The sequence below is a fragment of the Sciurus vulgaris genome (assembly GCF_902686455.1).
Source record: "Sciurus vulgaris genome assembly, chromosome: 2".
Taxonomy (NCBI): domain Eukaryota; kingdom Metazoa; phylum Chordata; class Mammalia; order Rodentia; family Sciuridae; genus Sciurus; species Sciurus vulgaris.
In genome coordinates, this window is record NC_136462.1 from 34271887 (window position 1) to 34289191 (window position 17305).

At 40.2% G+C, this 17305-nt stretch overlaps 1 protein-coding gene across 1 annotated transcript in view; it reads right to left on the reverse strand.

Annotated features, from left to right (window-relative positions):
* Positions 1-444: 444 nt before the first annotated feature.
* The window catches only part of EXD2 (exonuclease 3'-5' domain containing 2), a 48699-nt gene continuing 31838 nt past the window's right edge, over positions 445-17305 (reverse strand). The window contains exons 5-9 of the mRNA XM_079128071.1: positions 6870-7201; positions 5817-5923; positions 5445-5580; positions 4073-4429; positions 445-1925 (exon numbers count right to left, since the gene is read on the reverse strand). Coding sequence (XP_078984197.1) covers positions 1709-1925; positions 4073-4429; positions 5445-5580; positions 5817-5923; positions 6870-7201 — 1149 coding nt within the window. The 3' untranslated portion in view covers positions 445-1708. The remainder of the gene's footprint in view (positions 1926-4072; positions 4430-5444; positions 5581-5816; positions 5924-6869; positions 7202-17305) is intronic.

The window sequence follows — 17305 nt, forward strand, 5'->3', positions numbered from 1 at the left end:
CTTTATCTCAGGAATGAATATAAAAACCAACCTATGAGTGCCATCTTGTGGCAAGCCTAACTACCACCATGACCAAGTACCCAGCTGTTGTCCCCATCATCCCCGGGCTCCTCAACCAGAGGACACAGGCCCTGTGCTAATCTACTACATTGACCATACATTCTCCAAAGTGGCTGGAACTGTTTGTTTTCAAGGATTTCTAGTTTAGCTCCCAGAAATGCCTGGTGGAGGACAAGTGGGAATGAAGAGGCAGAGGAACAGAACACAGGGTGTGTATGCGGATATGGGCTGCAGGCACAGCCTGAGGGACTGTGGGGATGTGTGTGGCATATCCATGCATGTGCATTCTGGTGCTATCACTAGGCAAGGACCTGTAGGGTAAATATCTCCTCCCCCAAGAATACTTACTGACTTTAGTAAGAAAAATTTCACGTTTACAATCAGTGAGCCTTGTGCTTAGTAGTTTTATTTATTAACATCAGATCAATTATCACCAACTTGGGCACAAATCCAAAATACAGCTTTTGTTGGATTCTGGCCATAAAATTCTTTTCAAGCTTATTAAGATCTTGTAAAATATGAAAGTTTCCCCAAAAGTTTAGAAAAAATACTAATCACTAATAAACTGATTTCATACCTAAAGTGGTAGCCTATCTTTATGAAAGATGAAACTCACCCTTCTGAACACTTAATATATGAATTCGTCCTGGTATCCTGGGCTTCTGTGGAGGTGGAGAAGTCCTCGCGCTACAAACTGACCAAATGGCTCTGGAAGTGAAGTAAGTGCTGGAAACAGGTCAGCACTGTCAATCTGAGGGAACATGAAGCACTGAAGGGAGCTGACACTGATTTTGAGAAAAGATAATCTTCCCCTCAGAAAGGGATTAAACTAAGAACTTTACAGTTCCGGGCAGGGGGAGTGCAGCGAGCAGGCACAAACAGCATGAGGAAAAGCTAAACAAAGTTCCAAAGCTCTCCGGGAAGAGGGTGTGTCTGCTTCCCTCTGCCCCACCCAGGATGAAGGCTTATTTCCAGAAGAGGACTCCCCCAGTGTTAGGGAAGCACATGGCAGGAAGTTGCTGCTTTGGTCCCAGGTGTATAAAGGGGAGCATTTTCAAATAAGTGAAATAAACCAAAGCAACACCAATGGGATGGATTCCAACCAGATGAATTATGGGAGAGCAGAAGAAAGTAGAATTACTAAGTTAATCTGACTCCTTGGTTATTCCTCCAGCCTCTGAAAGAAGTTTTTCTCCCTCCTAACCTGACAGGACTGATACCCTAGACAGTCCCTGTTAGAGATAATCAACATGGTGGACAGGGAAGAAACATATTACAAACATTTTCTGAGAGCCTTGATGAGTCACTTCAGGGAGAAGTCTTCATTTTGCATTTTTACAGGGAAATTAGAAGAGGGAGAATAAGAATAAAGGCCAAGACCTCTCTTGTCCACAAAAATAAAAGATGATGATGGAAAAACAAACAAACAAACAAAAAATACTGACTCTGCTCAATTAAAATTCAAAACCATCAGCTCCCCTTCAAACAACAGCCTTGCTCCATCAGAAGCACTCGGGTTTAGTACAAGTTAGTGTTCTGAGGCACCGCCCAGGCTTTCATAATTAAATATGTCTTAAAACAAGAAGAGATGACTTTTCCACCTTGGCTCCAGCTTCCCAGCTGTCCTGACCTGGACAGGAAGCAGCTATCATGACAGTTTGATGGGAAGGTCCTCCCCATATTTGCGGAGCAGCTTCTGATGGTTGTGGTCCACTGACCACTGCTGGGGCAGGTGCTTGGGCTGCATGGAGTCCAGGAAGTGCTGGCGCCAGCGGCTCTCCAGCTGCATGAGGGAGCGCAGCCCACCCTGGATGTGACACTGCACCACCTTCAGCCCATGAGGAACGTAGTTTTCGTTGGAAATCCTGCCAAGACATGAAACACAAAGGGTTTGAGGGAAACAAGCACAGGACAATCTCACTGACAGCTTCAAATGCTGCAGGCCAAGAGTATGGGAGACAGACTCCTAAAGTTCTGGTTACTTTAATGTTTACAAAACATCTTCTTTCTCATCTCTGCCTTTAAAATAGTTTGAACTATGGTTCAAAATCCAACAAAAAGTATTCAGGGGTCTAGAGCTATACTTATTGCAGGGCCGTAAAGTCTGGCTGATGATAGGTGAAGAATGCTGGTCCTTTATTTATTCCAGTGTTACTCAGTGACCAGCTCACACTTCCTGTAAGTTATTCATTATTCTGAGCCATACCCAGTATCAGCCTACGTGGACCAGTTCTTCGTAACACTGCAATACCTGAATATAAAATGCAGGGTGATACACTTCTTTAGTGCCTTCTTTCCCACAAACAGAATGCCAGAATCTGGGATGGCGATGTGGCTCAGAGGTAGAGTGCATGCCTAGCATGCACAAGGACCTGGGTTCCATCCCCAGTACTGAAGGAAGAAAAAAAAAGAATGCCACAGGGACAACAAATGCTTCAGTCACAATGAAATGCTCCAGTGGTTGCTCAGCTGTGCAAATTGTGCTGTCTGAAGGGGAAGATGTCTCTGTTACTTTCCTAACCAGGCAAAGAGGCCTTGAAAACTGCTCTGACATGACAGACGACCTTTCTCATGGAAGCACCCCATTCCCACAGCCTCTTTCCTCTCCCTACAACTGCACTCCACTCTCAAGTCGCCCTCCAAGACCCCAATCAGTCTAGCAATGTTAGAATCTGAGTATTTGCATATATTTTATTATTGGCTCATAAGTTTCCCCCTAACTTGCCTATCTGTCTCCAACTAGCTGTTCTCCTCAGTCTCAATCCAGCATCCATCTATCCAGAAAGATGCATAGAAGGGTCTGTGGTTTAAAGGGGATATTTAGCTGTTTTAGGAATTCCATTTGGAAATTAACCAAAGGAGCCAGTCACTACTTTGTAATAAGACCTTGGTGAGTTGCTTAACTTTAACCTCAGGACATTTAATATAAAATTTAGAAATAACATTTAGAAGTACACAGAATAGTTATGTGGATAAAATTCGATAATAAATTTAATTTAAAAATGTTTAATGTAAGATATTATTAGCAGTTTTATCAGTAAGAGATCTAAATCCTACCTGATCAGGTTGCTGTAAGAAATAATTGAGGCAATTTATGTAAAGTTTATTAGCTTGGTGCCTCACATGTTCAGTAAATATATGGAATATCTGTGACAGATCAGTAGCATTAGTAAAATACTTCAGTTTTGAATAAATAAGAAAATATATATTTGCTGCTTTATAAATAAAGTTTTCATTTCATTTATCTTTTCTTGATAAATGAAAACTACTATTGGCAACCAGCATCACTATCAGGGTTTTACAGAACTCTAGTACTGTTGAAAAAAGTGACAGCTGAGAAGCAACACTATGCACCATAGCCCAAGTTATCACCAGAGCCATGTGCCCATTCATTTCTCAGGACCATAAACTTTTCATTTAGGAACTCTCAGTTATGTCATGTGAATTCAACCACATACTCATAGGGAAGAAGGGAGAAATCAAGGAAGGTAAGAAAAAAGAGGAAAGTAATTTATATAGGGCAGTAATTCTGTTCAATGTTCCATTCAGTGGGCTAATACCCTGGCCTACAGGTGAGACTGGAAATGTGAATCTATCAGTCAGACTTTTCACAAACCTATATATGGGGCCAAAGACATAAAACCACACATACTTTATTTGATAGGACTTTACAGAGATTTCAGGGTATTACTACACAGTTACTTTCATGGTTCATGCTGATGTCAGAATTTACCTCTGCACAGAATGACTAAGGCAGAACTTCAGCGCATCTGAACTCTCATGCCAATCACTAAAATTTGCTTTATGAAAGGCAAATCTCCTGTGGAAAGGAAACTCTCAAATAGGCTATTCTATTCTACCCCCGTGCTATCTCAAATCACTAGACACTTTCCGGGGTAAGTATGAGGTTAGCCACTGCCTCTTGGTGGCTAATGCTCACTCTCTGGCAAGCATTCTCACAAGTAGTGAGGGTTGACATTGCTGTTATTCCCCAATCCCTTTTCTGTTGTACCTGGTCTCCAGGCTGGCAGCCTCTTGAAGCATCTCATCTGTGATGGTGTCAGTGTTATAAAATTCTTTCAGTGCCTGCAGCAGCTCCCGCTTTCGATGAGCAGGCAGGCTCTCCGCAGTGAGCAGGGCTCTGGCCCCAGAACGCACCTGCCGGCGCTCAGGATCTTCCAGCAGACGCAAGCCCTCCTCAGAGCCAATGGGGGCCTGGAACTCCTTGGCCAGCTGCTGCTTCAGATGGTTATCATAGTAGTTGGAGATGGCATGGCAGGAAGTGCAGAGCAGGAGCACATCATGGGAGTTGTGATCCTTCATCTCAATTGGGAAGTGTTTCCGGTACTCATGTGGAATCACGTTCTTCCTGGACCAAACCCACCCAGAGAGCAGTGCTGATTAGCATATGACACAGAGTTCATGTGAAGCTAGCAGGTGAACAACTGGGAGTCTAACCGGGCCCCAAACATTTCTGAGAAGCCCTGGGCACCACAACCTCAGAGAGATTGCATGAAGGCAACACTTCTTATTCTACTCTCAGCCTGACCTGTGCCTTAGGTTCCTACCTATCTGCCTGTGCTTCAGGGTTCTCTCCTTGAAGTAAGTTCAGAACACCTGCTGTCAGGCTTCAGTGGGGGACTAGGGGCAGGGAGAGGTTAATAACAACCTTTGAGAAGGCTGCGCCCCCCAGAAGAAAAAGTCACAGAGAAATGAAAGATACTGTAATGATCTTTGACATCTGGAAAATAACTCTTTCAAAGAAGCCTGGTGACCTGAGCAAGCCAATTTCCTTCATCTTAGGAATTCCTTAATCTTATTTCTGGTTCATCAAGACCCATCACTATTTTCTAAGGGGAACTAAGCTCTCAGGAAAAATTCCTAAGAGCAACAACTATTTGTCTTACTTTGAGGGGGAGAAAGGAGGAAAGTGAATCACTACACAAAAGCCAGGGAGAAAACCCAAGCATGGACACTCAGGCCGAGAGAGCAGCCTCACCTTCACTGTGTAGAGACTCTAGCATGAAAGAGCAGCCTTCGGGTAATCTGAAAACTCCATGAACAATGCTCAGAAAGCTTAAAGCCTTAAGGTAACATTATAAGGACACAGTTTCTTCTGAAGGAAGTGGTCTTCAGAACTTAGTGAGCAAAAGGAAATAACTTTTTTCAAGGCAGACTGTTACTGAGGATAATGCTGCATTCTAGAAACTAAGAACTGGCTCAGGACAGATAGGGGCCACTAGAGAAGGCCAGGCAGAGTTGAAGACCTTGGGGAAGTTAAGTCTCTCAAACAAAGCGGGCAAACTCAACCAAGGGCTCTGCGTGTGGCTACCAAGGTAATCTCCATGTGAGCAGACAACCAGGGCAGCCAGTGCCACACTCACCGAATGTAAGAGTCTGTCTTGCCACACACTACACACAGGTTTTCTTTAACCATCAAGTAATAGTCTCCTGGGGATTCAGGTCTTCCCGCAGGTTCAAACTGTAGCTTGACCACAAAAGGCTCTTCACTCACCAGCTCTTAGAGAAAAGAAGCAGTGTCAGTGTTGGTCTGCCCTCTCCCATCCCCAGGGAAGAAGCACCCTCCTAACTGTCTCTGCTGTGTGCTAGTGAAAGACTATGTCTGAGGCATGACCATCCAGTCCCATGTGTTAAGGCCTCTCTGCCTTCCTTGACTACCTGCTTCCTCATCCATCCCACTCCTGTCAGGACCCACATGCTGCAGCTAATTAAACTATGACATCTGAATCTCACACCTCCAATGCCTTTGTCCAGGTACCACTGAGCTTTTCTTCGGTCACAAGTGCAGAGGGGCTGACCATCAGGAGCATGGAGAAAGCAGTTATCATAAAGAGGAGATTTTCTGCAGACAAAGGACAGAGAAAGCTCATGCTGAAAGCTAACTGTTGGTCAAGATACCCATTACCTTTCCATAATCTCTTCTGAATAACTCAAATTATTTTCAACACTAGGGTCAAACACACCAAGTATGGAAAAAACAAACAGGGCAAGAACCTATGTTCAATCCTCCAATTGTGTTGAGCTAGCAAGCAAAACTAGAAATCAATTTGTCGATGCCTCTAGATTTTATACTTAGGGAATGGGACATTAGGGAGTGATTAGGTAGTATTTACATAGCTCTGCTGTTACCAAAGGGAAACAGCAACAAAAAAACTGCCAAGTGACTGGATTAAGCAAAGTAAAGTAAAAATTTTAAAGTTCAAGCTTAATTCATGTCATGTGACTCACATGACATACTTCATTCAATTTAATCATCTAATTCCTCAAGGCACTTTGCTACAGGGACCAAACTTCTGCTTCAAAGTACTTATTACTCATCTTCTTACAACAGAGGTGTATGTCCCACAGGAAAATTCTCATTGGTTAGAAAGTACTGTTGGCTTAGAGCTCAATATCATTCTAAACCATCAAATACCAAATGAACAAGAAACCTGATGATGCATTTCCCCTGAAAAGTATCAGGCACCTCATGTTACACATTTTTACAGCTATCCTAAAACAAACAAGGAATAATAATTACCTTCCCAGAGAAATTATGGTCTAAGGTCATGTGAGGGTCAGTGATTAAGCTAGGCTTAACTCCTCGTTTCCACTTCAATCGTCAAAAAGAAAAGTAAAAGAAAGGGAAAAGAAGAAAATACAAAAATAAAGCAAAAGATAGTCCAAATGTCGCTGAAGGCAGAGAAATGTAACATTAACCCCCCAGGAGCCTCTGCTGCCTGACCCAAGCCTTCTCCCAGACCCATGAAGTCCCTCACTCTTTACTAGTCAGGGAATGACTTGGTCACCTGGCAGAATAGCCCACCCCCAAGGGCTTTCTTCTGTGTTTCCTGGGGTCTCTTCCTTGGTGGTTGCCTGGCACCATTCCATTGACCTTAGACTTCTTATTTCTCAGCTTCTGCTGACATTCTGTTGCTTCCCCATTAACCTCTTCTCCCGATCTGCTAATTCCTTTGCTTCGAAATGGGATGTCTACCACATCCTGGCATTTCTCCAAGACTTTTCTCCAGTCAGTGTGGTCATTGTTTTCTTCCACAGGCAAATTTCTAGAGAAAGGGTGTCCAAGAAGATGGAGAAAGAGAGCCACTGAAATCTGGGCATCCCTGGCTGCATATGTTACCTGAAGAAAAAAAATTAGAGATCAGTGGAATCCAGAAGGCAAACTAGAGAGTAAAGTCAAAGTCTATCACAAAGATATCGACAACTTTTCAGAGTCTAATTAGAAATGTATTATAATCTAGGTATCATGTACTTCTTAAAAACTTTATTATAAACAATTTCAAGCTATACAAAAGTAAATTGAATAGTGTAATGAACTCTCATGTTTCATTTTTAGTTAAAATAATGATTTACTTTAAATGCCAGGTAATCCTTATCTATATAAATCAATGAAGTTTCTATTTGCTACCAAATTGCTGGACAAAATTTTCTCAAGTTTGGAGGAAAGATAGTTAACGCAGGTCTGACAACAAGTACATGAAATTCACTTTGGAGGCAGTCATCTTCCAAAAGAGCTGAAACCATGATTTCTTAAGAGATCTATGTGATTGTTAATCTGAAAAGACCCACCACACCTGTTCATACTATGCTGAACAAATGGGTTTGAATCACGGGCTTCAAATCAAAAGCCACAGGGTCCATTCCCATAATTAATTTATTTAATAGCAGTAAGTCATTCTTTCAGGTAACTGATAACATATAAGCTGGTCATTAGCAAAAGTAGTCAAAATTAATTACTTCCCAAAAGAGTAAAGACTTTAAAATTCCTCTAATTCACCTTTAATAACCAAGTTGGGTAAATAATTTTATTGGTAAGGATGTTTTATCTTTTAGAATAATAGAACAAGTTTGGCTACAATTTTCCACCAAGGTCCAACAATCTACTTATCTATTGGCAGACTGTCTTCCACTGAAGAGTGTGCTTGACTCTAAAGAGCCCAGAGTGCTTCTTAACACATTATTTTCAAATGATAAGAGAACAGGTGCTTTCAAAAACCAGTGCTGTTTCCTTCAGTGTCCACATGCAAAAGAACAAGTGTGGATCCCTAACTCACAAGACACATAAACATTTAACTCAAAATGGATCACACACCTAAATGCAAAAGCTAAAACAAGATTATTAGAGGAAAACACAGGGTCTTGGGCTATTCAATGATTTTCTGTATATGATGTCAAAAGTATAAGTGCTAAAACAAAAACTAGATAATTGAAGCTCATCAAAATAAAAAACTTTGGGGCTTCAAATGACCTTGTCAAGAAAGTGAAAAGACAACCCACAAAATGGCAGAAAATGTTTATAAATCATTTATCTGATATAGGACTAGTACACAGAATATATAAAGAACTCTAAAAACTCACCGAAAAATCTGGGCTGGGGTTGTGGCTCAGTGGTAGAGCACTTGTGTAGCATGTGTGAGGCACTGGGTTTGATCCTCAGCACCACATAAAAATAAGTAAATAAAATAAAGGCATTCTGTCCACCCACAACTAAAATAAATATTAAAAAAAAAAAACCTCACCATAAAATCTGAATAACTACTTCTCCAAAGATATATAAATGGCCATTAAATACATGAAAAGATACTCAGCATAATCAGTCACAAGGGAAATGTAAACAGAAACCACAGTGAAATACCTACAAGGATGGCTATAATTAAAAAGACTGAGCAACAAGAATTGGCAAGGAGGTAGAAAACTCTCATACATTGCTAGAGGAAATATAAAATGGTGCAGACACTTTGGAAAGTTTGTCAGTTCTTCAGTTAAGCATAAAGTTACCATACAGCCCAAAAATTCTACTCCTAGGCATACACCCAAGAGAAAAGAAAATATGTGTCTATACAAAAACATGTACACAAATGTTCACAGTGGCATTATTCAGAATAGTCAAAAAAGAAGTCACCCAACTCTTTACCATTTGACGAATGTACAATGAACAACAATATCCATACAATGGAGTATTATTTAACAACAAAAAGAAATGAAGTATTAACAAATGCTACAACATGGAGGAACCACAAAAACTTGGTAAACGAAACAAGCTAATCACAAAAGACTATACATATTGTACAAGTCCGTTTATATAAAATGTCCAGAATGGGCAAACCTACAGAGACAGAATGTAGGGCTAGGGTTCTGGGAGTGAGAGAGGAAGGGACTGACAACTAATGGGTATGGAGCTTCTTTCTGGAGGATAATAAAAGTGTTCTAAAATTAAATTGTGGCAGCCAGGTATGTCAGCACATGCCTATAATCCCAGCAATTTAGGGAGGTAAGGCGGGAGGATATCAAGTTCGAAGCTAGTGTGGGCAACTTAGGACGTAAGCAACTTCGTGAGACCCTGTCTCAAAATAAAAACTAAAAAGAGGTAGGGATATAGTTGATTGGTAGAGCACACATGTGTTCAAATAAATAAATAAAATAACATAGAATTAGATTGTGGTGAGGGGTATATAATTCTACAAATGTACTAAAAATCCATCATTTGTGTACTTTAAAGTGGGTGATTTTTATTATAGGTAAATTGTACCTCAATAAAAATGTTCGAAAAGTGTTAAATTCTGGGAGATCCAAGATGGCAGACTAGGGAGAGGCTGCGTTCCTTGTCGCTCCGTAACGCCGGATTCTAGCAGAGGATATCTGTTTCTTGGTGAGGCAGTTTTTGCTGCTTTTCGATCCCCTGGTATTTACCCATTTGTCTGCTGTAATGACCTGCAGTCTGCCAGCATATCAACGCCTTTTTTGAGAGCAGACTGCTCACTGTCAGGCGTCTATCATCCGCCATTTGCCTGCCTCTCGCCTGACCATCGCCTGCCTTACTCCTATCCATCACCCAACGCTCGAGGTTCACCTCCCAATTGTCCGACAACAGTCAGCAAACTGATCACCAACTGCCAGTGGAGCACCAGCTGCCTGCTGCTGCCTGGAAGTTCACTGTGACAGTACCTGCAGGTTTGATTACACGTGGCTGCCGCCATTTTGAGACAACAGCCAGGCCCCGTAGGACCCCTGGCCGGACTGACTGAGCCCCATCTCCAGGATCCCTCAGCCCGACCAATCACTCCCTGCCTCTGGGGCCCTCACGTCGACTGACTGCTCCCTGCTGCCAGGACCCCCAGACCAACTGACTGCGCCCTATCACCGGGACCCCAGACGGACTGATTACACTGGGCCTCCAGGATCCCACAACCACACCAAACAACCCGACTTCCAGGACCCCTGCCGGACCAACTGCATCCCGTCTCCAGGACCTCCAGCTGACCACGTCCACCCCTGAGCTGCAGCTCCCCATTTGCCAACACATTTCCAAGCCAGAGCAGCCATCTTGGATAATCCTGAAAGCCTTAGCTCTGATCTTTGGGTGGGACAAATCCCATCCTGAGACGCCTGCTGGAGGCTTGAAGCTCATTGTCAGGTACTTCTCATGCATCAGGCTACTGAACACTGGGAGGTTTCATTAGTATATGACTGCTATACAGTAGATTTTCTTTTTTCTCCTTTTTAAAAAAAATTTTTATTTCTTTACTTTTCTTGCTCTCTTTTCCTTTTGTTTACCTGTTCCCTTAGAGTCTCTTTCTCCCTTTTTTGCACGCTAACATCCGATTTCTTTTGATTACACTCTCACCCTTTCTATTTTCTAGAACTTCTGTAAATTCTTTTCTTATCCCATTAACAGCCACATTCTACATCCCTCTGCATCCTCTTTGTCCTCCATTAGAAATTGCAGACCTTATTGCAAACCTGTTTGTTTTACCGAAGATAATATTTGAACTCATTTTGTTTATTATGACAATTTTGTTACTGTCCCCATAAGGGGCTATTTGGTCTAGGTTGCATAGTGTCTGATTTGGGAACTGCTAATATTGATCTCCCCTTAAAGAAAGGGTTTTGGAAACCTATAGGGCCACTATAAGCCTATAGGGGAAAATCTGCAATACCCCAGATCTGCACTGCTAGAGGGGAAGATACATGAATAACATGAAAAAACAAGGGAAGAAAATGATCCAAACAAATCTAGATTCTATAGTAATAGAATCTAATGACAGTATGTTGGAAGAAATGTCAGAAAAGGACTTCAGATTATACATGATTAAGATGATTCGCGAAGCAAAGGATGAGATAAGAGAGCAAATGCAGGCAATGAATGATAATACCAATAAGCTGAAAGAGCACCTGCAGGAAGCAAAAGATCATTTCAACAAAGAGATAGAGATTCTCAAAAAAAAAAAAAAAAACAGAAATCCTTGAAATGAAGGAGACAATAAACCAAATAAAAAACTCAATGGAAAGCATCACCAACAGACTAGACCACCTGGAAGACAGAACCTCAGACAATGAAGACAAAATATTTAATTCTGAAAATAAAGTTGCCCAAACAGAGAAGATAGTAAGAAATCATGAACAGAATGTCCAAGAACTATGGAACATCATGAAAAGACCAAATTTAAGAATTATTGAGATTGAGGAAGGCACAGAGATACAAACCAAAGGAATGAACAACCTATTCAATGAAATAATATCAGAAAATTTCCCAAACCTGAAGAATGAAATGGAAAATCAAATACAAGAGGCTTACAGAACACCAAATGCACAGAATCACAACAGATCCACACCAAGACACATTATAATGAAAATGCCTAACATTCAAAATAAAGATAGGATTTTGAAGGTCACGAGAGAAAAACATGAGATTACATATGGGGACCAATACGGATAGCAGCCGACTTCTCAACCCAGACTCTAAAAGCTAGAAGGGCCTGGACCAACATATTTCAAGCTCTGAAAGAACATGGTTGCCAACCAAGAATCCTACACCCAGCAAAACTAACCTTCAGATTTGAAGATGAAATAAAATCCTTCCATGAAAAACAAAAGTTAAAAGAATTTACAAATAGAAAGCCTGCACTATAGAATGTTCTCAACAAAATATTCCATGAGGAGGGAATGAAAAACAGCAATGGAGGTCAGCAAAGGGAGGAACTACCTTAGAGAAAAAACACTCAAAGGAGAACTCAAGCTAACTTAAAAACCAAAAATAAGCCAAATGACTGGGAATACAAATCACATCTCAATAGTAACCCTGAATGTTAATGGCCTGAACTCATCAATCAAAAGACATAGACTGGCAGAATGGATTAAAAAGAAAGACCCAACAATATGCTGCCTGCAAGAGACTCATCTCATAGAAAAAGACATCCACAGACTAAAGGTGAAAGGATGGGGAAAAACCTACCACGCACATGGACTCAGTAAAAAAGCGGGGGTTCCCATCCTTATATCAGATAAAGTGGACTTAAAGCCAAAGTTAGTCAGAAGGGATAAAGAAGGACATTTCATACTCTTTAAGGGAACCATAAATCAGGAAGACATAACGATAGTAAATATTTATGCCCCAAACAATGGTGCATCCCTGTACATCAAACAAATCCTCCTCAATTTCAAGAATCACATAGACCACAACACAATAATTCTGGGCGACTTTAACGCACCGCTGTCACCACTAGATAGATCTTCCAAACAAAATCCAACCAAAGAAACCATAGAACTCAATAACACAATCAATAACCTAGACTTAATAGACATATATAGAATATTCCATCCATCAACGAGCGGATACACTTTCTTCTCAGCAGCACATGAACCTTCTCGAAAAGAGACCATATGTTATGCCACAAAGCAGCCATTAGGAAATGCAAAAAAATAGAGATACTGCCTTGTGTTCTCAGATCATAATGGACTGAGAGTAGAAATCAATGACAAAATAAAAAAGGGAAATTACTCCAACACTTGGAGACTAAATAATATGCTATTGAATGAAACATGGATAACAAAAAACATCAGGGAGGAGATTAAAAAATTCTTAGAGGTCAATGAGAATGATGATACAACATATCAAAATCTCTGGGACACTATGAAAGTGGTACTAAGAGGAAAATTCATTGCATGGAGCACATTCCAGAAAAGAATGAAAAGTCAACAACTAAATGACCTAACATTACAGCTCAAAGCCCTAGAAAAAGAAGAACAGAATAACAGCAAAAGTAGTAGAAGACAGGAAATCATTAAAATCAGAGCTGAAATCAATGAAATTGAAACAAAAGAAACTATTCAAAAAATTGACAAAACAAAAAGTTGGTTCTTTGAGAAAGTAAACAAAATAGACAAACCCTTAGCCACACTAACAAAGAGAAGGAGAGAGAAGACTCAAATTACTAAAATATATAATGCAAAAGGAAATATCACAACAGACACCACTGAGATACAGAACATAATGAGAAGCTACTTTGAAAATCTGTATTCCAACAAAATAGAAAGTACCGAAGACGTTGACAAATTTCTAGAGACATATGCTCCTCCCAAACTGAACCAGGAGGATATACATGATTTAAACAGATCAATATCAAGCAATGAAATAGAAGAAGCCATTAAAAATCTACCATCCAAGAAAAGCCCAGGACCAGACAGATTCTCAGCCGAGTTCTACAAGACCTTCAAAGAAGAACTCATTCCAATACTTCTCAAAGTATTCCAGGAAATAGAAAAGGAGGGTACCCTACCAAACTCATTCTATGAAGCTAATATCACCCTCATACCCAAACCAGGAAAAGACACATCAAGGAAAGAAAATTTTAGACCAATATCCTTGATGAATATAGATGCAAAGATCCTTAACAAAATACTGGCAAACCGTATCCAAAAACATATTAAGAAAACTGTGCACCACGATCAAGTGGGGTTCATCCCTGGAATGCACGGATGGTTCAACATTCGTAAATCAATAAACGTAATCCATCATGTCAATAGACTTAAGGATAAGAATCATATGGTTATTTCAATTGACGCAGGAAAGGCGTTCGACAAAATACAACACCCTTTCATGCTCAAAACACCAGAAAAAATAGGGATAGCAGGAACATACCTGAACATTGTAAAGGTTAGTTATGCTAAGCCAATGGCCAACATCATTCTTAATGGAAAAAAACTGAAACCATTCCCTTTAAAAATGGGAACAAGACAGGGATGTCCTCTTTCACCACTTCTATTCAACACTGTCCTCGAAACTCTAGCCAGAGCAATTAGGCAGACTAAAGAAATTAAAGGGATACGAATAGGAAAAGAGGAACTTAAGCTGTCACTATTTGCGGATGACATGATTCTATATTTAGAGGATCCAAAAACCTCCTCCAGAAAACTTCTAGACCTATCAATAAATTCAGCAAAATAGCAGGCTATAAAATCAACATGCATAAATCTAAAGCATTTTTATATGCAAGCAACGAAACAGTTGAAAGCGAAATGAGGAAAACAACTCCATTTGCAATAGCCTCAAAAACAATAAATACTTGGGCATCAATCTAACCAAAGAGGTAAAAGATCTCTACGATGAAAACTACAAAACACTGAAGAAAGAAATTAAGGAAGACCTTAGAAGATGGAAAGATCTCCCATGTTCTTGGATAAGCAGAATTAATATTGTCAAAATGGCCATACTACCTAAAGTGCTATACAAATTCAATGCAATTCCAATTAAAATCCCAATGACGTACCTTACAGAAATAGAGCAAGCAGTCATGAAATTCATCTGGAAGAATAAGAAACCCAGAATAGCTAAAGCAATCCTTAGCAGGAAGAATGAAACAGGGGGTATCGCAATACCAGAACTTCAACTATACTACAAAGCAATAGTAACAAAAACAGCATGGTATTGGCACCAAAACAGACAGGTAGATCAATGGTACAGAATAGAGGACACGGACACAAACCCAAATAAATACAATTTTCTAATACTAGACAAAGGGGCCAAAAATATGCAATGGAGAAAAGATAGCCTCTTCAACAAATGGTGCTGGGAAAACTAGAAATCCATATGCAACAGAATGAAACCAAAACCCTCTCACCCTGCACAAAACTCAACTCACAATGGATCAAGGACCTTGAAATCAGACCATAGACCCTGCATCTTATAGAAGAAAAAGTAGGTCCAAATCTTCACCTTGTTGGCTTAGGATCAGACTTCCTTAACAGGACTCCCATAGCGCAAGAAATAAAAGCAAGAATCAATAACTGGGATAGATTCAAACTAAAAAGCTTTCTCTCAGCAAAGGAAACTATCAGCAATGCGAAGAGAGAGCCTACAGAATGGGAGAATATCTTTGCCACTCATATTTCAGATAGAGCACTAATTCCCAGAATATATAAAGAACTCAAAAAACTCTACACCAAGAATACAAATAACCCAATCAACAAATGGGCTAAAGAAATGAACAGACACTTCATCGAAGAAGATCTACAAGCAATCAACAAACATATGGAAAAATGTTCACCATCTTTAGTAATAAGGGAAATGCAAATCAAAACTACACTAAGATTCCATCTCACCCCAATTAGAATGGTGATTATCAAGAATACAAGCAACAATAGATGTTGGAGAGGATGTGGGGAAAAAGGTACACTCATACATTGCTGGTGGGGTTGCAAATTAGTGCAGCCACTCTGGAAAGCAGTGTGGAGATTCCTTAGAAAACTTGGAATGGACCTACCATTTGACCCAGCTATCCCACTCCTCGGCCTATACCCAAAGAACTTAAAGTCAGCATACTACAGAGATACAGCCACATCAATGTTCATAGCTGCTCAATTCACAACAGCCAGACTATGGAACCAACCTAGATGCCCTTCAATTGATGAATGGATAAAGAAACTGTGATATATATATATACAATGGAATATTACTCATCCATAAAGAATAATAAAATTATGGCATTTGCAGGCAAATGGATGAAATTGGAGAATATCATGCTAAGTGAGATAAGCCAATCTCAAAAATCCAAAAGAGGAATGATCTCACTGATAAGCGGATGATGACACGTAATGGGGGGTGGGAGGGGGACAAGAATGGAGGAAGGAGGGACTGTATAGAGGGAAAAGAGAGGTGGGAGGGGTGGGGGGGAAGGAAAAAAATAACAGAATGAATCAAACATCATTACTCTATGTAAATGTATGAATATGCAAATGGTATGCTGTTACTCAATGTACAAACAGAAACAACATGTATCCCATTTGTTTACAATAAAAAATAAATAAATAAATAAAAAAAAATAAAAATAAAAATGTTCTAATGTTCTAAAAAGACAGGAATTTACTCAGGGTCACAAATCAGAAATCTCTGGAGAAAACAAACTCAGAATTGGAGGTATAGCTCAGTGGTAAAGCACTTGCCTAGCATATGCAAAACCCTGGATTCAATTTCCAGCACCACAAAAATAATAAATAAAATCTATAATTAAAATTAAGCTTTAAAAAGAAAGAAAACAAACTCAGGTAATTTGATTCTCAGAACTCTCCCACAGGATATTAAACTTGAGATACTATTGCTAAATTTTCCTTTTTTTTTTTTTTTTTTTTTTTTTTATTGTGGTACTGGTGATTAAACCCAGGGGTGCTTAACCACATCCCTGCCCTTTTTAATTTTAATTTTTATTATTTATTTATTTGTTAAAATTGTTTTTAGTTGTACTTGGACACAATACCTTTTTGATTGATTTATTTATTTTTATGTGGTGCTGAGGATTAAACCTAGTGCTTCACATGTGCAAGGCAAGCACTCAACTACTGAGCCACACCCCAGCCCTTTATTTTTTATTTTGAGACAGTGTCTTACTAAGTTGCTTAGGGTCTCACTAACTTATAGCCTGCGATCCTCTGCCTCCACCTCCTGAGTCTCTGGGATTACAGGTGTGTGCCAATACCCTAGCTCCATGAACACTTTTGAAGAATGAACAAGTGGAACCTAACCTGGCAAACGAGAAGGCCAAAACCTAGACCTACCTGATGTGGGAGGACACAAAGCCAAAAATCAAATTGGTATGAGCCACAGAGACAGGAAAGTAGGGAGAACTGGGGGCAGCAGGTGTCTAGGAAAGCAAGGGCACAAGAAGGGGCAGAAGCCAAAAGATAAGATGAACGTCTCCATAGAGAGCACTTCTCATCCCAGATCTCCTACACCACAGGGCTGGGCAACTACCCCTTCCTACCCCAAAACAGAGTGAAAGTTTAAGTCATATAATGGTTAAAACAGAGAGGATCTGGATCTTGTACATCAGGCACAACCCAAAAAAGGCCAAAAGGTCACCCGAAAAAAAGGGGGAGGTTGTGAGAAAGTCTACATATTGAATGGTGAGACCACCAGCTCTCTTTTCCTCCTCACCAGCATAAGAGCAGTAGG